The sequence below is a fragment of the Cupressus sempervirens genome, chromosome 6, assembly GCF_028749045.1.
Source record: "Cupressus sempervirens isolate cs-2001-9-10 chromosome 6, ASM2874904v1, whole genome shotgun sequence".
NCBI classification, from domain to species: domain Eukaryota; kingdom Viridiplantae; phylum Streptophyta; class Pinopsida; order Cupressales; family Cupressaceae; genus Cupressus; species Cupressus sempervirens.
The window spans coordinates 3,871,585-3,895,061 of NC_143123.1; the positions used below are offsets into that span (position 1 = coordinate 3,871,585).

Here is a 23,477-nt window from a genome sequence, read left to right on the forward strand (position 1 = left end):
ATAAGTGTGCAAATGTGTACATGTTCACAGATGACGTTCTAATTGCAAAATAGGTCACCCTTTGAGCTATCTACTTTAATTGACGGTGCAGGGCACTGCTATTTGGGTACTGCTTCAGCTAAGTACTTGTTCTGTAGTGCCAGGCAGTTAGACTCATTGATATTTAAATACAATTGACTTTACCAAACCATGAAGGAGCAAAGTCGGTTTTTCATATTCAAGGACAGAGACCTCATCCTACCTCCTAAGTTCCTTATTTCAATGAACATAATTTCCTTAAATTTGAAATGCATCATAGCATTGCCCAACAGCAAGTAACCACAAAACATTGTAAGGATTGACAAAGTCCTGATAATTTTCTCAGCTTCAAAAGAGTTTACAGCCGAAAACTACCAATTTTATTGTGCCTCATTCTAGTTAGGTGCTACACATTTAAGTATAACAACTCAACTGAGAAAAAGCGAAAAATTACTAAATTAATGTCATAGAAGGTCAAACTGGGTTAACCGACCTGGCATGAGATATGATGTTGTGTACTTAAAAGGGAGAAGCCAGCTGATCACCTCGAAAGCCCATGTAAGCCCTTGCTGCTCAAACTGTTCCATTTCCATCTTACGTGAGGGATTTCTGACTGACTCTTTGAAATAAGATGATTTTTGGCACCAGGCCTGCTATCCGAGTGTATATGGACTTCAACATCCTCTAACATTGGGCAAACATGCAGTAACCTTCTAATTGTTGCGTATGCATTTTCTACTTTAAAGAGAACGATATTCAAAATTAGTTTCTTCAAACAACTCCATCTATACTCAGAACTGTTATCATCCATTTTGTGCAAGAGAGGTTCCAATGTATACCATGCACCAGGTCCAATTATAAGTGTGTGAAGTGCAGTAAACTGTCTTGCTAACTTTTCTAAACCAGGCATGCTCGATGGCCCTTGGCTTCTCCTTAGCCCAACAAAGTGTCCATCTTCATCAAACATCAAAACTGGAAGTTCAAGAAAGAGAGTATTGACAAACTCTCTTCCTAGAAAAAGCTTTATGATACTGCACAGATCAAAAGACCTGATTGCCATAAATCTCAAGTCCAGCATATCGCTTACATTAAACAGCCTACCTGGCCTTTCTATTGAAAGGCGAAGAGATGCCAAGAAAGGTGCCTCAATAATCAGTTTTTCTGGTTGGCAACATTCCAATTTTAGTTCATTTAGTTTACAAGCAACTAACTTAAGAGATGCAGGTGAATTTGATACAGTCCAGTGACAAACTCTGAGTTGCTGCAAACAGATGCAAGGGTGTTTGAGGCCTCCAACATTTATCAGAATGAGCCTTTCTAGCACAGGAAAGCATTGGTTGACCGTGATGAGGGATTCATCATTCAACCGAATATTTTCCAAGGTCAGGCTAGTTAGCAATGACATTTTTTGCAGTCCTTCCACAGATAGCCATGCATTCCTTAGCTCCAAAGTGCATAACGAATTACCTGCATCACACCGCCATCAGAAATTGGGATTTAATGAAGCAGCTCATATCTAAAACAAAACAAAAAGAATGAATTCAATCAATTAGAAAACATTTAGGCCAGCTTAAAGAGGAACCGGACTAGGTATTTTCTTAGCAAAACAGTAAAAAATGGTCAATCGATGGGTCAAAAGAAAGCTGAAAAGAAAGACAACGACTATCTCGAAGACTATAATACATTGGAACATAGCTGCATACAAGCATAACAAAATTGTATATGGCCAAATCTAATAGACAGAACCCTCACCAACTTTAAAATTAGGTCAAAACTATACATGGTCAGATTATCTGAAATAAGATCTGAATATTTGAAGCCATATTGCAACCCCCATCTTCCACAGCTCAATTGTGCCAGTTGTAATGATATGAAGTTGTTGACGTCAGGAACTTATAAAGCATGCTTCACAAGAGCCTAAGCATCCTTCATTATGCATCATAGACACAAGGAATCATGGGAACGGGAATGAGCATGGTGGGTATAGTAATGACTCAGTTTACAACAATGTAAATACTAAAACCTTATGATGATTTCAGCTCTGTGCAGAGACAAAACCATCACCTCTCTTGGATTCCATTTCGTTTTCACTGACCTGCATAGGAAGAAAGTTATCAGCAACATAACCATGATAGCTCTAGACTGGGAATGGAAATTGAAGAGAAGTGGTGGTGTATCTCTGCACACAATTCATCCTAGGGTTTGAACTTTTACATTATGGCCACTCCTCTATTTCCCTGATTTTAATCTTGCAGCTACAGGGTTGAGATAATTTAACAGTAATAAGAACAACAGAATTAGGAAGACGAGGTTAAACTGGCCCCAAATATCACCACATATATTCCCTGTGAGTTCAGGCATAAACGGGTCTGAATATGGGTTAAGTTGCATGCAACACAATTTTTCATACATGACCTTGGGCATAGATAGAAATGCATTGATCAAATTCATATATGGCCAGATATTGATGCATTTAGCCCAATTGTCAATTGAGACAGCACACAAAGGGCAACGGCTAAAGGGTAAACTATTTTGTTTACCCTTGCCACTATGCCTAGCGTGTACCCTGCCCTGCCTCTGGCAGAGCGTCCGTCCTTCTGCACGTCATGTCCACTCCCGCGATTACCATTGTCAGGAAGCGCATGTTAAAATCAGGCGTACATTCTAGGTATGGTGACAAAAACATGGTAATATTAAAAACAATTTCTTTTCTAGATATTAAAAACATGGTAATATTTAACACCATAGTATGAATGACATGAATATTTTTTTTGGATGATAGGTATAAATTAACAATATATCATGTTATTAGTTTGAGGTATTTTATTAAATGATCATATAAAAAAATTCATGTAATTTTTTTTGTTTTAACTATTTAATATTTTTTCAGTTAGTGTGGATTGTAAAATTGAGTAAATAATTTATTTTTATTAATTAAGTAATGAGAAAATTTGATGCAAAAGAAAAAATAAGATGATCATTTAAAGATATCTAGGGTTACCAATGAGTAAGGATGGTTATCATCTTTCTTATTTATCTCTTGTAAAAAAAAGTACAATAATAGTTAAATTTTACATGAGCAAATGCTTTTCACTTAGGACATCATATTCTCATGCTTCTTTCATATATTAATGATTTCATTTTGATTGAAATTCACTCAAGAGTAACTTTAACACCTAAGTATCTTAATTTAGACTTGGAATAAATAGGGGTATACAAGTTAGCATTAACAATATTGCTGTCATAGTCTTCTCATAACCTATATAACTTTTATTTTGAAAAGGATAACCTCAAGAAAGTTATTAGAGTGGACTTAAAAAACTTAAGTTGGAAAACTTGTCAAAAGAAGAAAAAATAGGACAATAAAAAATAGACATAGAGAATTACGCAATTGAAAAATAAGTCTGATTATACTTGACTCAATATTATTGTAAGTGTTTTATATATATGAATTAGAAACTACTCATATTAAAAACTAATATTCAAAACAAACAAGATTATAATTTTTTCAAAAAATTATCATCAAAATAAATAATAAAAACTAATAATATTAAAAAATAAATAATTGAAAATTAATAACAATACATGTTAAAAATATTTCTTCTATTCATTTGAATTAAGAAAAAAAACATTTAAATCATTGAACTTGCCTATGCATATTCATAAAATAGTTTAAATTTTTTCTAACGAATTAGAAGAAAGAAGTTTATTACCCTAAAATTTATTATTATATAGATTCCAAGATAGAATGTTTTTTAACTGAAGTTTCCCTTTGACTAAACTACGTAATTCTACATTTTCAAAATAATAAAAACTGGTTTATTTATTTATTTATATTCTAAAGTTATCAATTAATATTAAAAAGATAACTAATAGATATCTTTATTAATTATTTATACTCAAAATAGATTATATAAAATTTATATTATATATAAATAAAATTAATAATCAATTTTAACATTATAAACATTTCTTACATATATGTTTAAGCATGTTCATTTAACTTTGTTCTAATTTAAATAATATAATGAACTGTAATAGTTTTTTGTCCATTATTAAATTAGTTTTTAAAATTCTTTTAGATTTAAGCTTGTTGAATTTTAAAAATAATAGAAACTAATTTACTTTTTAAAATAAATATATTGTACATTTTATTTTATTTTATTTGAATTTATATTAGACATAATATCTTTTAAAATCACATAAATTTATATTTGAATTTGAAACAAAATTTCAATTCTTTTAGATTTAAGTTTGTTAAATGTAAAAAATAATAGAAGTCAATTTATTTTTTAAATAAACATATTGTACATTTTTTAAGTATTAATATTGATCAATAAATGATGCTCTAAAAATACATAATATCTTTTAAAAATACATAAATTTATATTTAAATTTGAAAAACAATAACTCTAATTTATTAATTTATTAAATTTCAGCCGTGGCGGCAAAATTTACGACTTCCAATCCAATACTGGCAAGGCTAAAGGCAAGCCCTGTGTGAATGTGAGGAGATGCCTCAGGGTCATGGCACCTAAGCCGGACAAAACCAAGGGAAATTTACCAAACAAATACACCCAAGGCACAATTTCCAAGTAGACAAAAACCCTAAAGAGCAGCTTAAATGTATAGAAACTTACATTAAAGAAATCAGGATTTCGTTGCACATATGCATACTCACAGTGCACAGAAATTAGAGAGAGAATCTTGCTGCACCGCCAACAAGATTGTGGCCAGAAATCAGTTACGTAGAGCTCCCTCAATGACCCACCGACATGCTCCACCCACTCCATCACAAACATGTCTTTGTTGGCTTTAATTTAGGTGTAAAGTCGGAGTTTTGTTGAATTTAATTTGAGTGCATACTCATTTGATATTATATGTGGGTAGAAGATTTTATCATAAGATTTTACTAATATCATTAGAATTTACCACTATCTTAAATTGATAAAATAAGTTTTACAACTAAGTGCCCAACCTTTTCGTGATGAAAGTGAAGCTTGTAGACATGATAGTATCAAAGTACCACTATTAATCTATTGACCTAATGCTTTACCAAATAAAACTCCTATGAATTGATTCTTTAAGATGATGGTGTAATTTTATTATTAAAATATTCTTCCATATGTATTAAAAACATTGTTTTTACAAGAATGAAGTCTAAATAATTTCTTATCTTTTTCGTCTTTTTAGAAGAATTGATAGTTTAGTAATTATAATATAATAAATAGTCTAATTTTAGGATAAAATTATAAGATATTACTTTAATTTTTTCAAAGAAAAGAAAAAGAAAATTAATGATTTTTGTTTTCACTATATAAATGAAAAATAATATGATTATATTTTAATGTAATTTGATTGATAATAAATTAATTAAAATATCTTAGTAATTTAATATTATAAATAAATAAATTATATTTACCAAAAATAAATAAATAAATCTATATGAAAACAAAACAAAAATATAAATAATAATTTTAAATTAGTTTTTTCACTAAATAAATATAATTATTTTATATTTAAAGTTATAGATCTCGTCATTGCTTATAATAGTTTATTACTTAAAAAAAGTAACCCAAAGCACGAGCAGGTGAAAATGACTAAATTAGATTTAGTTTTTTTTTAAAAATTTATAAATATGCATTCAACCCAAAGCATGAGGAGGAATGACTAAAATTGGATTTTATCGAGGATGTCCACTGCCATATGATTTAATCAAAGACTATGCCATATGTTTTTCTGATAATTTTCAGAGCCTCCGTTCATTTTCGACAAGGATGGGATGAATACACCAATTTGACACGTAGCCAAAGTTTGGATAAAATGTCAATTCATCTGCTCTTTTGTCTCATGCCTATTGACATTTGTCAAACTTTGACTAAAATTTCAAATAAATATTTGCAAGAACATTAATTAGATGCTTATCCTTTCTATGTTTTCCTATATTTTTCCATTCAAAAAATAAGATTTATGGCCAGGAAAATAGCCTTGAACCAATCAGAAATTAAAATTTTAGTTGTGATAAATGAATTCAAAATAAGAAATCCCAAACCTTAGCCTGTAAAAATAGATTCTCTATTTGAAAATTAATGGTGGGGGGCAAATGAAAACAATAGTTCCCTACCTTTTACAAAGGCAGTGACTAAAAATGGTTGGAAAAAAAAAAGGTTTGCCATGTGGGCAAATCAGTTAAGTAGAAAAAACGTCTATTATGTCAAACAATTTAATCCCACATACGAACATGACGATAAAGAATATTTAGGAGCCAAGATCAAAGGAAAGACAAAAATCCTAATTGCCCAATTGAGATCTGGTTCACACCATTTGAGATGTGAAACTGGTAGATGGAAGGTCCCTAAGGAAGAGTGGGAGGACATAATTTGTAGATTTTGCAATGAGGGTGTGGTGGAAATAGAGTGACACTATTTGAAGGATTGAACTGCATACGAGAACATTCGCAAACTAGCACAAAGAAACTTTAAAAATGAACAACATAAAAGACCTTTTTGAAGGACCACGACTCCTCAAGGGTGTCACTTTACTTATGCAGATTCACAACAAAAGGGAGAGCCTGGAGAAATCACATCAAATTGACTAGGAGTTTTATGTGGGTCCCTTAGGCTACCCGTGGCTATACAACCACGAAAATGCACATCCTTTACATTGCTTTTTCTAAGTTTTTAAAAAATTGACTAAGTCCTCTCCTTCGTATGGAAGTGCATTTTCGTGGCTGTATAGACATTGCCCTTATGGCCTTGTGGATGTCATTAAAAACCTTTCGTTCATTCATTCAGACTTTAAAGATCTCTCAAAACTCTATTTCAAGGTAGATCTAGTTCAATTATAACAATTGTATAGATAAAGCATTGAAAGAAAAACAACTTTTTTTATCATATAGATATTTATTAGCATTTGTATTTAAAAGAGGTGTAATGTTAATGTTAATAGAAATACATGCAAAAGGAGAATTCAGATGTATTCTTTTACTCTTCTTTTTATTCTTTTCTTCCCCATTATTTTTTCCATCACTCTCTCTTCTTTTGCTTTTTTCTCTTGCTTCTTTTTCTTCTTCCCCTTTTCATCCATGCTTTTATTTCTCTTTTTTTATACTTCCATAGAGTTTGTTTGGTAGTGGGAGTTAGACTAGAATAAGCATTTGTAAATGCTTAAGATTTTGCATCCTCTATTTGGATGCGCCAAATTGAAATTCAGAATAGGAATATGTATTCCACTTTTGGCCCCAAAATAAGCATTTTTTATTCCACCTAAATGAGTGTTATTGGGATATGTATTCCTATTCCAATTTTGACTTTTTCATATTTTATAAAAATTCAAGTCCATGCCCATGAGCACAACCAACAAGAGCCCCACAATCATAAAGATTAGGAAAATTGCCTTCTTTTCCATTAAGAGACTCGTCGATTTAGTCAATTTTGAACAGACATCATAATCAGTTATTATAGGAAGGCAACGAGACATATGACTAAATGAGGAAAATATAGGCAAACTCTCATGACCACGACACATGAATCAACACGAATAATTAAGTTTGTGCTACAAAGGAGCATGAATAATTAAGTAAATAAAGCTCGAAGACAAGGCATCAGTGGGACCTAGATCATGATGGTCTGAATACAATTTTGCTAAGAAAATTTAAGAAATGTGTCTTTGAGATGGGCAAATACACCAAGTTGTGGTGCCAAAAAGATGACACAAAACTTTTATTTTGAAAATTTTAAAAGCACGTGTGTGCTTTTAAAAAACTTATATATGGGCTGCAAACCCGCAACCCATTCCATTTTTTCTTATTTCTTTTGTTGATGCCTTGTTTGCCCTCAACAGTGCACACACATTTTGTAGAAGTTGAAGAATTCACTCACTCTCCTCAAAATGCTTCCTCGTTGCTAGAGATCAAGATTGGGATCATCAAGTATGTTTTCTACTCTTGTTTTTGCATTGTTTTGTATGTTTTAGAATTGTTTTGCATGTTTTTTAGTTCTACTTCAAGTTTATTTATTTATTTAAATTGCAATTGGTTTCTTATAAAAAAATGTGAATAATCAACCACCAAATCCCTAGCCCGATCAATAAAAGCAGAATGAAAACTCTCCACAAGGTCAAAATGAAAACCCTCGTGAGGAAGAACAAGAACTTCTGTAAACTCCATCGATTGAAATACCTCTTCCTGAAACCCGAGACAATATAATGAATGAAATAGAAATAGGGAAAAATGAATTAGAAGAAATCATTAGTAGGTTGAAAGCTTGAGAGAAAACTAATCCTATGAGAGCACAATTGGCATCCTCTTTTGAGTCCATTATGAGCCATGTAGCTTCTGTTAGTGGTCAGTTGAATATTTGATGTGTTAAAAGAGAAGAACAAAAAGATATTATGTAAACAAATTATCCTATAAAGATGTAAGAAAAAAAGACATAATGAAAGGTAACATATGTGCATTGTTTAAAAAGCTAGGAAAATAAGACATTGTTAAACACACAACTAAAAGGTTCCCCATCCACTGGTGCATACATGATGATATTAGAAATAACTTTTGGGATAGATGGTGGATGGTCTTTGATGCACCTTCCTACAATAATCACAAGGTTCCAATGTATTTATGAATGAAAGTATATTGTGAATTTGTTTTTGGGGAGATCCCCAATTATTTTGACATGTTAGATTCTCAAGGTAGAGGTGGGGGGTCATCATTTGAGAGGTCGGGGGCATGTCGTGACCCTAATGCAGTTAGGGCGCCTGTTGTCAAGCCACAAGGTGAGCATGTCATTATTCCTTTAGTTGTGAAAGAACATGTAGAGAGCAGTACTCTAGGGACTATCAATGCTTTGACACAGACCCTCATTCATTGTGTCAGTCCATTAGTTGAGGAGGAGCCTTGTTTTCGTTGCGATCACATGTGCATGTTATGTGGATCCTTATGGATGTTTTGCAGTCATGTTGGAGACATTATGAATGATGGGCTAGTCACTAATGAGTTCCTGAGTGACACATTTGACATTGACATGTAGGTAAATTACAATTATAATAAACTAATTTGATCACATTTCGTATGTACAATGAATAACTAGTTAACCAACATGTCTTGAAATTGTTCAAAATTCAGGGCAAGAGTGTTGATGGCCCTAGTATATATTCCTCGACCCCATTCTATGTCTCGTTGATGAGTCAAAATGTATGTATCAATTTAATCATTTAAATTAATTCATATATTTATTAAGTAATCATATGAAGGATTGGTAATTTTTTTTATCCATGTGCATTAGATCTCTACTAGACCATCGACATTCACAAGGGACTCTAAGCCTAGGCATGATACAAGCTTTGTAGAGGTACATTTTTTCATGTTAATTTAATTTATTAGATTATATTATATTCTATAAAAATATGTAAATTTTATTATATGATTTGTAGTTGTTGACGTTTGAGACTCCTCCTCATCTTTGCTAGTCCATCGATCGTGGAGTTGCTATCAGGATGGTTAGTTCAGAGCCATTGACCAAGGTATGAAAGAGTTTTCATACTTTTAGTTGTTATTTATAATAGTTAGTATTGAAATTTCAAATGGTATTTATAAGTATGATCAAATGATTATATTGATTGAATTATTGTAGGGTCTTGTTACTTCTGATCATCCAGGAGCCTTTGAGGTGGATGTACAGAGTAACTACTTGATGACGGTAAAAAAATAAGTAATTTTGTGTGTACATATATTTGATTTCAACGTATAATAATTATTAATTCATATATGCTTTGTTTGTATTAGCTCTAGTTAGAGAGGAGCCTAAACAAGAAGACAAAAAAGCGTGTGAGGAAGACCCCATCATCTCCCTCCACTCAACAACTGAAAATCTCTATAGATTTGTACTTGTAGGTGAATGTATGAATGTTATGTGAACAAATATGGAAACCTGTTGAGAAGTATAATACTTTGTTTGCACATCATTTTGTGGTTGTAGTGTGTAGTTCTCTGTGAAGTCTACAACCAAAAACAATGGTATCTAGTAGAAATGTATCCTTGCACAACTTGAATTGCAAATCCAACCATCGAGCTCTATGTGTATGTCTTGCATACTTGCAAATAATCTTTTTACAAAAATCTTCATGAACTCATACACTAAAATCTTTTCAATGACTAAATTTCATCTTTTACCTTATTTCCCATCTTTTAGAACATATGTCACTATCTTATATTTTCTGTAATCTACTATTTCATTTCTAGTTGCATGTGTACTATCCATATGTTCATAAGTTGATAAAAGTTGCAAAGAACCACAAATTAAGCATGTACCATCCAAGCATGATGTTTAGTAAAATTGTTGATTGTCCCCTATTTCACATAAAATGTTGGATATGAATTCTCTTGAAGATCTAGGTGGCTCATTCATGTCACAATCTTGCAAAACAAATTTAGAATGCAAAAACATACATATATGCCTAAAAAATCAAAATAATTAGAAAATTCAATATGTATCCTACAACAAGTTTTGTGTGTGTGTGTGTGTGTGTGTGATTTATCTTCACATAAAAAGGTTTACCCATCTCAAAAAATCTTGACTTATTCGAATTTAAGGATACATAATAATAAATTTTGCAAAAAATTGTGTCTAAGTTGAGTCCAAAATATATTTCACATGTGGCTCATGATTTTGGCTACCAATCCTCCTTCTTACAACATCTCTTTGATTAGGGGAAACACGTGTGTTATTTGTCCAAAAATCTTCAATCAATGATTTCAAAGCTTCACTAATTTCTTTATCCATTCGCGGTAGTCTACCACTAAATGTTCATAACTCATTTTTTGTTGGATCTTCCACTCTCTCATGCCTTACCATGGCTCTCCTTAGAGTACCTCTACTGATTTTCAATTTTTTTCTTGTCTTTCTCATGAGTCAAGTTTTCTTCATTTGGGTACTTACTATTGTCGATGTAAGTACACGTCTTGTGATATTACTATCTTTGGTGTGTGATTTAGAACCATTGGATTCTTTACAATGTTTTTTTCATTTGAATCATCCATCGTTCTAAGCTCAAGAATCTTCATGATGGGCCTAAATTTCAAATTCCTCATCATTTCAACAAATAATTGGCATTGCCCTATAACATTTAATTATTCAAAGAATAATCTCCACATATGATTAACTTTTCTTTGACAAGTATGCTTGCTAATCTTGTTAGACATTGATTTCAAAATGTTAGTATCAATATCAATCAAATATTTTGGTCTTCTAAAAAAATTTTTAGAAAGTAATATAATCTCTTCCATTCCCTCAACATTTTGAACATCAACATAAGGTTGAGTCTTTTGCGTACCTTGAACCAAATATGTGGTGCCTTGGAAATAAGATGCAAAAGATGGAATATCACCTACTTGATATGTTAATGTTGTGCCTTCAACATGACATGATGGAGTGTGTACATCATCAGATGTATAAATTAGTGTTTTTTCAACATGAGATGATGATATGACTCCAACATTGGAAGATGGTGTAGCTTCACAATTCAATTATCTTCTTAAGCATACGAGTCTCATTCATTCTCTTTGTCTTTCCATTACTTCCTCTTTGTTTCTTTGTATTGGTGGTTCATGTACCTCTTTGAAAGACAATTCTTCATTATTGCATTGAAATTTTCTTTGTTCATGTAGTAGTTTCATTTTATCTCTATTAATTGCCAAATCTCAATCTCTCTCTCTCTCTCTCTCTCTCTCTCTCTCTCTCTCGTTGTTTGAGTTTTTTGTTTCTTCCTTGGCATGATGATGAGTCCTATATGTCAAATTATTCAAACATCTAAATTACTTACAATTTATAGTTAACCAATAATTCAAATACATATACAAATTAAAATTATTTCAATGAATACACAATATATATTAAAGAACTTGTCAAATTTCTATTTATTTCCAAATAACAATTCATTCAAACATACAAATTTCAATCAATTCACTATATATTAAACAACTTGTCAAATTATAATGAAATTTGTTCTATAGTAACACAAATATTTACAAAAGGACTGCACTAACCTTTTCTATAGAAAGAATGTGCAAAAACCCTTCAAATAGTGTATCCAGTGATTGAATTTGGTATTTGCTAGCTTCCAATAGCACGAAACTCATTTTTTCTATTAGAACAATAGAACAAACTGTTGGGACTAAAAATTGCAAGGTCAATTTTGAGTACCATTGAGAAAATTGAGCCCTATAAAAGCTTTTTGATGAGATTGTACCCGATTATACCTTTGAGCCTCGTGAGGTGTTTAATGTTTCTAACACATTTCATTTAGTGCGTCTACCCTTTCCATGATGATAAATTGACATTTTGAGCTATTCCGTGAAGTATCATTTTGAGCACATTCCAAATCTGCATTTTCACTTGTGTCAAATAGTGACATGAGGCTATGTTTGCGATTGAATATCTTGCACCCAAAAATGTTTCATGACTCGCCACTTTGGGAGTGTTTAGTGTCCATACCTGAGAACCTATGTTTCAAATTTTGAGTCATTTTGAGTCTGTTTGACTAGGTTTTGAATCCCTCAAAGTTGGTCATTTACTATTTTCGTGCATTTGCAAATTCTTCATAATTCTGGGAAGCCCTGTTTGATGAGTTATAACTTTGACCCAGTTGAGCAAAATGTGAAATTTCCTTTTGTGTTGTATTGCAGAGGTTAGAGACTTGCTATGTTTCAAGTTTTAGCTTATAATGAATCCATTTGATCAGTTTTCAAATGTGATTCCAAATGGAATTTCTATCTTTTTACTGGTATCAGCATTTGCAGATTTGTTGGAACCCCTGTTCGTGATGTTATAACTCTTAATCTATGATTGGTAAGCCTAAATGGATTATACCATTGTGTTGTACTCTAAAAATACTTCAAGTGTGTCAATTTGCAAGTCATGACAAATCCATTTGCACACTTTTCTAGGTCCATTCCATTTGCAAAAAATATCTTTTTGCCATTGTTTCCAGTCTGTAAAATCCAAGTAGCCCACTTTGATTGATTTCCATTTGCGCGTAGTTATTCCTCATTAGCCCAAATCATAGATTCATACTCACCTCGTGACAGAGAACCAACATCCCAGTTTCCATCTTCCCAAGTGTTAATTTACCCAGTTTGTTGTTTTCTGACATGTTTTCTTGCAGGCAGTTCTAAGAGGTTGACTTTGATAGTGAATATCTTTGGACCCTGAATTCGTCATGAGACGAGATTTGACATGGTGTAAGAGTGTGGAGCAAAGAGTCAGTGTGCCAATTTTTGGAGCCCGATCAGGTATTTGGATAAATTTTTAAGGCCAGTCAAAGGACCTCCTGATGCAAAAATGATAGTTTGCAAATCAATGGTAAAATGAGTTTCAATCGATTGATCAATGGTCAAACTTGGTTCTAATCAGTAGGATGGGTTCGATGGATCAGTTTGAAGGTTCAGTTGTTCAAAAATGAATTTTTTTTTAGCCGGACCCACTGTGGGGTCTGACTAATTGCTTCAGAATGATGGACTGATTTGAAATCATGAAAGTGTTGCTACCAGACAAAAGAGCATGATTTACAATGCTGATATATCTCTTCACTATGATTCCATTGTAGATGATCTTATAGATGTGATTAAAGGTAGTCGTATATATATGCTTTGCATTTATGTGATTAACAAGGTTGACCAAATTACTCTCGAGGAATTGGAGATCTTGGACAAGCTTCCACACTACTATCCAGTCAGATGGCAAGAACACAAAAAATAAAAATAAAGCCACAACCCATCATTTGGGATTGCTAAAGGCCAGACTTGCCAAGTTACGAAGAGAAAATATTTGTTCCTCCAACAAAAGGAGGGGGAGGTGTCGATGAAGGTTTTAAAGTTACTAAAAGTGGGGAAGGCTTTATCCATACAAGTACGTCCAGATGAGGATATAGCTCAAGTTTTGCATCAGGCTCAGCTAAAGGTTTATAAGGACTCTAATCATAAACCTAAGATGGCTTTAGCTCTCTCCGAGTTTGAGGCTTTATGTGGATTCGTTAATGCACAAGAGCTTAAGAATGTCCTACAAACTGTGCCTGAGATTGAGAATATTCTTGGAGAATCAAGAACAATAGAACTCATGAATATAAAGTAGAGGAACCATCTTGAGAGCATCCTACGCCTTTTTCCACAACCAATTCGTAAGAGCTCTCAAAAGGAGCATCGATATAAGGCCAAACATGAAGAGTTAATCACTGGCCACTGCAATCTCAAACAGGGGAGATTGCACAAAAGGTCAAAGGAAGCTTCTCCACAATCAAGGTAGATCGTGCTAAGGAAAAGCTGCTGGGAAAGGACATTAAGCTCATGCCAAGATGAAGGCAAGCTGCTGATTAAGTCTGAAGGCAGTGGCACATAAGTAGGAAAGAGTCAAAGAGAACCTCACGCCTAGCAAAAGAGAACCGCCATGTCTTAAGAAAACCATGAGCAGGGGCGGCATGTGATCAATGCAGGGGAGTCCACGATTGAAAGAGAGTTTGCAGTTTCCAGCCTCGTTAAAATGGATGCCACATTAAGAAAGAACAAAGAAGATTAGAAGAAGGCTGACTAAGTAGAGGAGACCTTACGTAAAACAATGAAAGCTGTCAGTTAAGCACAAAAATGCCTCACACAGCCAAGGAGATATTTTAGAAACAAAAAGGAGGTGCCACACAATAAGACACAACATGCCCAAATAGTAGGAGACACCATTAAAAAGGAACACCCATACAAAAAAAAAAACAAAGAGGGAAGCCATGAGTAGTCAAGTGGTTTATCCCACATTGATAAGTGTGTGTATTTTTCCACTTTAAATACACTTCCAACCAAATAGTAAGATGTCTAAAAGAAAGAGGCCTTTGAAAGGCAAGGGCGCATGCCATGTTGTGGTTCCTGACTCAGATGCGTTAGCTGGAAGGTGATGATAATATAATTTTAAACGAATGCATGGGCGTGATGAGGTGGCGAGTTCAAATCCAGTTGCAACGAGATTTTGACATGTGGTGAGATCAACGACGTTCGCAAGCCCACAAGATGAAGTTGCCCAGAGGATAAAAATTGTGGGAATGTGGGCACATGACATGTGGCAGCGTGGGCCCAATGGTAGTGAGGTGGCAATGAGGACCAGTTGCAGATGGAGGCATAGGATGCTGCCACATGGCAGATACAACGAACGGTGCATTTCTACAAAATGAAGTTGCAAGATGTTTAAGTAATGCGGGTAAGTGAGCTGTTGACACGTGTCAATAGGCCTAGCTCAGATGGTGATGTGGCATTACATACGAGGTGATGACGAGGCAGTCTAGAGGCAGAGGTCAACCAATCATGAGCCGCCACATGGAAAAATGCCCGACCAACCCAATTTGACTCGAGATCAATGAAGGAAAATTCAGATGTGTAAAAAATATTTTTGTTATTCTTTGAAAAGGAATTGCATGTGAGAAGTTTTTAAAATTCAAAAGGGCATTTAATATAAAGTCTAAACTTTAGGTTGATTTAAATTTTTGAAAAATTTAAATTTTAAATGAGCTGCAGATCAGACATTTCTAGTAGAGGGGAACATTTTCAAATTGACTTCCTGGGCATTTTTAGTAGGCTAAATATGCGATGTTATATATCGCCAAAACCAGGAGAGAACAAACTTTCTGATTATATAGTTAGTTTTTGCACAGGAAGCAGTCTGTTTGAGCTATAAGGGGTTTTCTATCAGGTTTCCAATTTGCAACTGTATTCAGGTATCAAAGTTCAAAACTAATTTTTGACATGTTAATGACCTGAATGTGGTTAAAAGGTAGTGAAAATGTAGTTTGGGTCGAATTTGGTCACCCATTCACTCAGTAAAAAATCAAATTTCACCAGAATTTCATAAGGCAAATCAGATATTTTGGATGCAAAAAGGTTTTTCATCATTGAGCAGAGATATTTCAAGATCAGTTACAAGTAATGATGAAAATAAAATCAGATCAAAGGGGTAGAAAGATGAAAGAGGTTTTCAGTTGTAGGAGATTGAATTTCAAGTGGATAGATGTCAGTTGCATAATAGATCTGAGAATTCACTTCTTGCTATATCTTTCTTTCATCCATTCATTGTAAGGGTTGGAAAATATTGGAAAGTTCTTTCGAATGAAGGCATTTAGTAGAACTGGCCCTGGAATTGATGAACTCTGAATGGAAGAGCTGGGATGTGTTGGTTCCAGACCATGAAGCTTTTGCTTTGGCTATGATACCCCCTTCCCATCCCATCAACTTTTCATTCCTGCCATTTTCTCTCTTGTATGACAGCATTTTTTTATTGTATAGTCTGGTTTATTAGGTTCTTTGTGAGTTAATTTCATGCATTTTATGTATAATTTCAAGGAAATCAATACAAGGAATAGCAAGTGTTTAGTTTCAATTTAATCTTGTCTCCTTTTTTAGTTGAGCTATGATGTTTTATGGTCTTTGAACAAAGAGCCTAGATCATAAGTGCAGTCCCTTAAGGCTATATGTTGCTTCATTATTGCTTGTAATTCAAGGAATTATGTAAATGCTTCAGAGATTCAACAGGGTTACAAGTTTATTGAAGAGGATATTAGGTAAGAATGAGATTTAAGTTGAACATTGATGTCTATTTACAAGGTGAATGGATAGATCATATATTTGAATATATGAATAAGTATTAGATATCCAAAATGCATGATAGAGATTCATGAATTGCCTAATGGATCAGGTACTAATTAGCTACAAGATCATTATTTTGTTGTCTATACTTGGTTTTCATCTGCTTTCCACACCCACATAAAATCAAATCAAATTCAAATAATATTTACATTTTATGTTGAAGAGCTAGAACAGTTTAACCCTCACTCAGCTTATGAGATTCATAGATTTGCATTTAGCTACTGTAGATTTGTGTCATTTCATGAGTTATTAGGAGATATAAGGTTCATAATCTGCTTTATTAGATTTAGGGATATGTTTTTGCACTGGTACGATATCAATTGAACTTGAGGTCCACCCACCTAGGTCTTGCAGAGGCTAAAGTGAAGAAGGGTCAAGCCTTATAGTTGGCCCAAGACTGCAGTCAGGTGCATTCATCATAGGAATTTGCTAGCCTTAGATGCATTTTTCTGGTTTCTTGGTTATTTGTAAAACTGTTAAATCAGGAGCCAACACAAACAATAGACATAAAAGAGAATATGGGTTAGTAGGGACCCAAACATTCCTTGTAACCATTTTTTGGTATTTTCATATAGTGCATTATATGCACTATAAAGCACGCACACACTACAGTGCATACATACTATGTGAAAAAACTCTCTCCCTATCCCTCCCTCTCTCCCTCTCTCTCTCTCTCCCCCTCCCCTATCCCACCCTCTCCCATCCCCTTCTCTCTCTCTCTCTCTCTCTCACACACACACACACACACACACACACACACACACACATCCCCACCGCCTATCCTCCATCGCATATGGTGGTCTTGTGGAAGAAATGTGGTGATCCATACATCAAAATTGTCTAGTCTTATTTATGTGTATAATAAGCAATCATCCTATGTTTAGTCAAGGAACTTTAGGTGTGTTTATAAGCCTAAGTTCACTTAGTCCAAAAAGGATCCTAAAATTGCATATTTTAAGTAAGAAGGAGTTTTTAATATGTTTTTGTTTTTTTTAAAATAGGTTTTTTAATTAATGTCATTTTACCTTAATAAGGTTTGTGGAAGAACAAATGATCAAGTGAAATGGTCTTAAGCAAAAAGTTGTAAAAGTTGTTGATTAGCAATTTTTCTTGTTGACAACTTTTTGTCAAAAATTGTAGCTTTTCACCCAACGGTCCTAACCTTTCAAATTTCAGTTGTAACCATTGGGGATGATGTATTTAGGCATCTACATGCTGGAAACATTTGGAGGTGTGAAGTATTGTATAAACAAATCATTTTAAAGGAGAAATAAACATATTTTTTGAACATTTATTGTATGTATGAAATTGTACAGATTGGGTGACTGGATATGATGTCATAATTGGGTAGAGTTCTGAATCTTGATTCCATAGAATTTTATGTTTCCATTTTTTTTAAAGTTTGAAGAGAGATGCACTATTTTTTCTGAGACTGGTTTAACATACCCTGAAATTTAGGGTTTCAATGGATTTTCGATCCTAAGTTATAACTCCATGGTTTGAATTCAATGGCCTCTTGGATTTTACAAGTTTAGGACATGTACTAATAGATTCCTAAGCTATTGATTTTTTTTAGAAAATATGAAGGTCCTATGATTGAGCCCTGGGTTGAATATCCTTATGTATTCAACTAGTTTGGTGAGTGTTTGTAGGATAAATGAAGAGATGGAAGCCTAGAACTTGGGTAATGATTGTTTCATGTTGGTATAAGTAAGAGAAGACCTTCTAAATAATTTCGTGTCCCTAGGAACCCATCCTTGCTATTTGCCAGGTGTTCCAAGCCTCTTTTGGCCAATTAGGCTTAAGAAGCCTATGTGAGTTTAGGGGTGCTGGAGTAGGTTAGAGAGTTGAAAACTGGAGGATAGATAGAAGTCCCAAAAGGGTATTTGAAAGTGTAAATTGTTTTCCAATTTCTTCAAGAAAATTCCAAGTTGTTTCCCTAAAACCCATAAAAGTACCAATAGGAGCAATTAGGTCTCATAGTGCATTTGATAATTGTGATAGTTGGGGAATCCAAACTATAGTGGAATCTTAGTCCTTTTGTATCCCTTGAAGTGTTCCAAGAATTGGTTAGAGTCAAGGAGTTGGGTAGTGATGATTTCCAAGTTTGTGCACTAAGATCTAAGGTTGGCTTTTACAACAATTTTGTGAAGTTTGTGGAGAAGTTCAAAGGAGTTGTTTTAGGAGTTTGTGGAAATTTTAAGTATGGGAAAAGGGAGTCATAGATACCCTTGAGAAGGTACAATGTTTCCTTTAAGGATTGAGTGTTGGACTCGTTCACTCTTTTGCTGAAGACCTCTACACCAAGTGGTATCAGAGCCATTAAGATCTAGTGGAAGGAAAAAATGGCAGAGGAAGATGTCCCCTTGAGGATCACTAACACAAATTTGGAAAAAATTGTCAAAGAGAAGATGGATGAGAGCAGACCCATGCGAGAAGAAAATAGGACTATGAGAAGAGAGATTGAAAAATTGAAAGGGAAAGTACACAAGAGAGACCAAGGAGAGTCTAATGGAGAAGAAGAGGAGGAAGATGACTTGTCTCATGTGCCTGAAGATCAGAGGATGATTGTGGCAGCCCTGCAGAGGGTAGGAAAGAAGGACAAGGGAGACTTACCCATGTTTGATGGGAAGATGGAGCTAGAAGCATGTATGGAGTGGCTAGAGACCCTTGAAAATTATTTTGAGCATGATGCAATCCCTGCAAGCCAGAAGGTGAAGACAACAAAGTCTAAGAGTCTAAGATGAAGGGACTAAGCTTTAGTTGGTGGAACTTCCTTTAAAATGAGACTTATGCATATAAGACTTCTAGTCCTATTGACATTGATGATGCAAGTTTTAAAGATGTGTTTCAAGATCTACCTAGACAAAACCCTCCAAGAATTGAATGTTTCTTAGAAAAGAGGATCAACAAAAAGGTTAGAAAGCATACATATTATAAATATTTGATCAAATGGAAGCATAAACCATTGGAGGAAACAACTTGGATGTCTATGAAAAATATTGAGAAGACTGGTGTCAAAATTGCAGACATTCCCACTCAAGGGACTTGAGTGTCTTTTGGCCAGAGGAGTATGGTGATACAACCAACAACAAAATGTTTCTAGGCATATGGTGGTCTTGTGGAAGACATGTAGTGATCCATACATCAAAATTGTTTAGTCTTATCTATGTGTGTAATAAACAATGATCCTATGTTTGGTCAAGGAACTTCAGGTGTGTTTATAACCCCAAGTTCACTTAGTCCAAAAGGAACCTAAAATTGTATATTTTAAGTGAGGAGTCTTTAATATGTTTTTTGTGTCATTTTTACCTTAATAAGGTTTTTGGAAGAATAAATGATCAAGTAAAAAGGTCTTAAGTGAAAAGTTGTAAAAGTTGTTGATTAGATATTTTTCTTATTGACAACTTTTTGTCAAAAAATGCAACATTTCACCCAATGGTCCCAACCTTTCAAATTTTAGTTGTAACTATTGGGGTGATGTATTTAGGCATCTACACCCTAGAAACATTCATAGGTTTGAAGTACTGTACAAGCCAATTATTTTTAAGGATAAATCAATAGATTTTTTGAGCATTTATTGTATGCACATAATTGTACAGTTTAGGTGACTAGATCTGATGTCATAATTGGGTCAATTTTTGAATCCTAATTCCATAGCATTTTATTTTGTTCATTTTTGTTATGTTTGAAGGGAGATATCACTATTTTTCTGAGATTGGTTCAACATAACCTAAAATTGAGGGTTTCAATGGATTTTGGGTCCTAAGTTGTAACTCCATGGTTGGAATTCAATGGCCTCTAGGATATTACAAGTTTAGGACATGTACTAATAGATTCCTAAGTTGCAAAATTTTCTCAAAAGATCTGAAGGTCCTATCATCGAGCCCTACGTTGAATATCCTTATGTATTCAACCAATTTGGTGAGGGTTTGTAGGGAAAGCGAAGAGATGGAAGCCTACAACTTGGCGAATGATTGTTTCATGTTGGGATAAGTAAGAAAAGGCATTCCAAGTCAGTTCTTGTGCCTAAGAACCCATCCTTGCTATTTGTCAGGTGTTCCAAGCCTCTTTTGGCCAATTAGGCCTGAGACACCTATGTGGTTTCAAGGGTGCTAGAGTAGGTTAGAGAGTTGAAAATTAGAGGATAGAAAGAAGTCCCAAAAGGGTATATGAAACTATAAGTTGTTTGCCAAGTTCTTTCGGAATATTCCAAGTTGTTGCCCTAAAACCCATAAAAGTACTACTAGGAGCAATTAGGCCTCTTAGTGCGTTTGATAGCTGTGATAGTAGAGGAATCCAAACTATAGTGGAATCTTAGTCTTTATGTATCCCTTGAAGTGTTGCAAGAATTGGTTGGATTCAACGAGTTGGGTAGTGATCATTTCCAAGTTTGTGCCCTAAGATTTAAGGTTGGCTTTTAGAGAAATTTTGTGAAGTCTATGGAGAACTTCAAAAGAGATGTTTTAGGAGTTTGTGGAAGGTTTAAGTGTGGAAAAAGGGAGTCTTAGAGACCCTTGAGAATGTACAAGGTTACCTTGAAGGATTGAGTGTTGGATTCATTCACTCTTTTGCTAAAAACCTCTGGACCACTCTCTATCTCTATTTTCATGTATTTATCTTGATCTTCATCTCCATATTTCTCTAACTAAACATCTCTCCCATTCCTCTCTTTTACTATACATTTCTCACACTCGTCTCTCTCTCTCTCTACTCTTCCATCTCCTACTCTCTCTCTCACACACACACACACACACACACACACACACAGCCTCCCCCTCCCCCTCTCTCTCCCTCTCCCTCTCCCTCTTACATCCCCCACTCTCCCATCCTCTACTCTCCCTCTACCCTTATCCCACCCTCTCCCATCCTCTACTCTCTCTCTCTCTCTCCATTTATCCCTTCATCTCTCTTTATCCCACCCTCTCCCATCCCATCCCCTACTCTCTCTATCTCTATCTCTTTTTCTCCCTCTCTACCTCCTTCCCTCCCTCCCTCTCTCTCTCTCTCTCTCTCTCTCTCTCTCTCTCTCTCTCTCTCTCTCTCTCTCTCTCTCTCTCTCTCTCTCTCCCACCTTATCCCATCCCCCCCTTTCTCTCTCCATTTGTTCATCCATCTCTCCCTATCCCACTCTCTCCCATCTCCTACTCTCTCCCCATCATCTACTCTTTCTCACTCTCTACCCTCTCTCCTTCTCTCTCTATTGAAATTCAAGCTTACAAAGTGTGTGCACACTATAACGTGTATACGCTATAGTGCGTGTATGTTATGTAAGCCTAAATCCAAAAATGCTTTAAATAGTTTGTGTGCACTATTTAAAGCTTTGGTTTTACCAAGACTATGGCTTGGATTTTCGTTGGGGATCCAACCCAAAGGTTTGGAATCTCTAAACTAGTCTGAGATGTGTTTTGCAACAAGAATACAAAAAATGATTGATTTTTCTTGTGTGCTCTCCTTCAAGTTTCCTCATGGCTGAGCATTGATAAAATTAGGTTACATGATATTGTAGATCTCTAAGTTAGCTATATAGCCATGTAATTTATTTTGAATTTGAACTATTTCAATCCTTTCAACTATAATTTCTTTTGAATGTATGTCCATTTTTTTTCTAAAAAACCAACATGTACTAATTGGGGTGTAGATATTAGCTCATTCATTTAATTTCACAACAACTTAGTTTTTTAGAAACTCTAGATTCCGTTCTACACAATTTGAATTTTTTTTTTTTGATTTTAGATTAGTTTTCAATCATTTCTAGGGAGAGCGCATAGATATTTCACATTTTTGGGATGTGTCCAATTACAAAATTCATTAAAAAAAATACACATTATAAAATTACCTAAAAAATCTGGGATAAACTACACAATGTTAGGTAGCTTTTGACTAGAGCAATTAGAGAATTTTAAAAAAAAAGTTAAAATTTTAGGGGGGGCACACTTTGCACTATGTTATATTTTTTTTCTTTTGAAAAAAAATACCACTTTCTATGGCCCCCTTTTTGAGGACCTAAAACCAAACCATTTTGAAAAAAAAATAGTAGTTTAGAAACTAGATTCAAAGGACTACTACTTTTATTTTTGTCATATCTTGACATTTTGAGTATAACTATCTTCAAATTCTTGTCGAAGTTCAAAAATTGTTGATTTCAGAAAAAAAGAAAAGAAAAAAAAGTGGCCATTTATACCCCACTTTTGGCATCACAACTTGGTGCACTTACCCAGTTATATGGAAAATAAAGAAAATACACAAGACTTCCCTTTTGTTGTGGTCGATGAGATCATAAGCACTTGAATGGCTTGTCTTATTGAAGGTTGCATCTAAGGATCGCGATGCAAACACACTAAACCCAAAATTAAAACCCTATGTATCTCCTCTCCATCATAATTGGGTGCTTCCAATTTGGGATTCACACACTCCAAAATCCTATCCTTACTACAAATTCCTTAAGTTAGGAATTGAATTCCCTATTGAGAATCGCATTGCTTGGCTTCATGTCCAAGTGAATGACCCTTTACTCCCATTCTTCGTACATATACAATAGAGTCGAAGCCAGGCTGCACCAAATCTCGCTCTTGTCTACCACACCTATGCTTCTTTGGTCTTTGTCTGCTATTCAAATTATAATTTCAATTTTGTCTAACCAAATAGAGAATAGGAACATGTATTCCTATCCTATATTCTAGAATATATATTCATATTTGCATATTCCTATTTCGGTGGCCAAACGAGCCCTAAATATGTCAAAAATCGATTTCAAACTACCTCATTTATTTTAGCCAAATCTAATCTCTTT

General features: G+C 34.2%; 1 protein-coding gene across 1 annotated transcript; it reads right to left on the reverse strand.

Annotated features, from left to right (window-relative positions):
- Positions 1-445: 445 nt before the first annotated feature.
- On the reverse strand, positions 446-4,820 carry LOC149550699 (F-box/RNI-like superfamily protein). Its single transcript, XM_089789570.1, has 2 exons — positions 4,700-4,820; positions 446-1,485 (listed from the first exon to the last, which is right to left on the reverse strand). Exons 1-2 carry the CDS (start codon positions 4,818-4,820, stop codon positions 560-562), a joined length of 1,047 nt encoding a protein of 348 aa, XP_089645696.1. The 3' UTR covers positions 446-559.
- Positions 4,821-23,477: the final 18,657 nt, after the last annotated feature.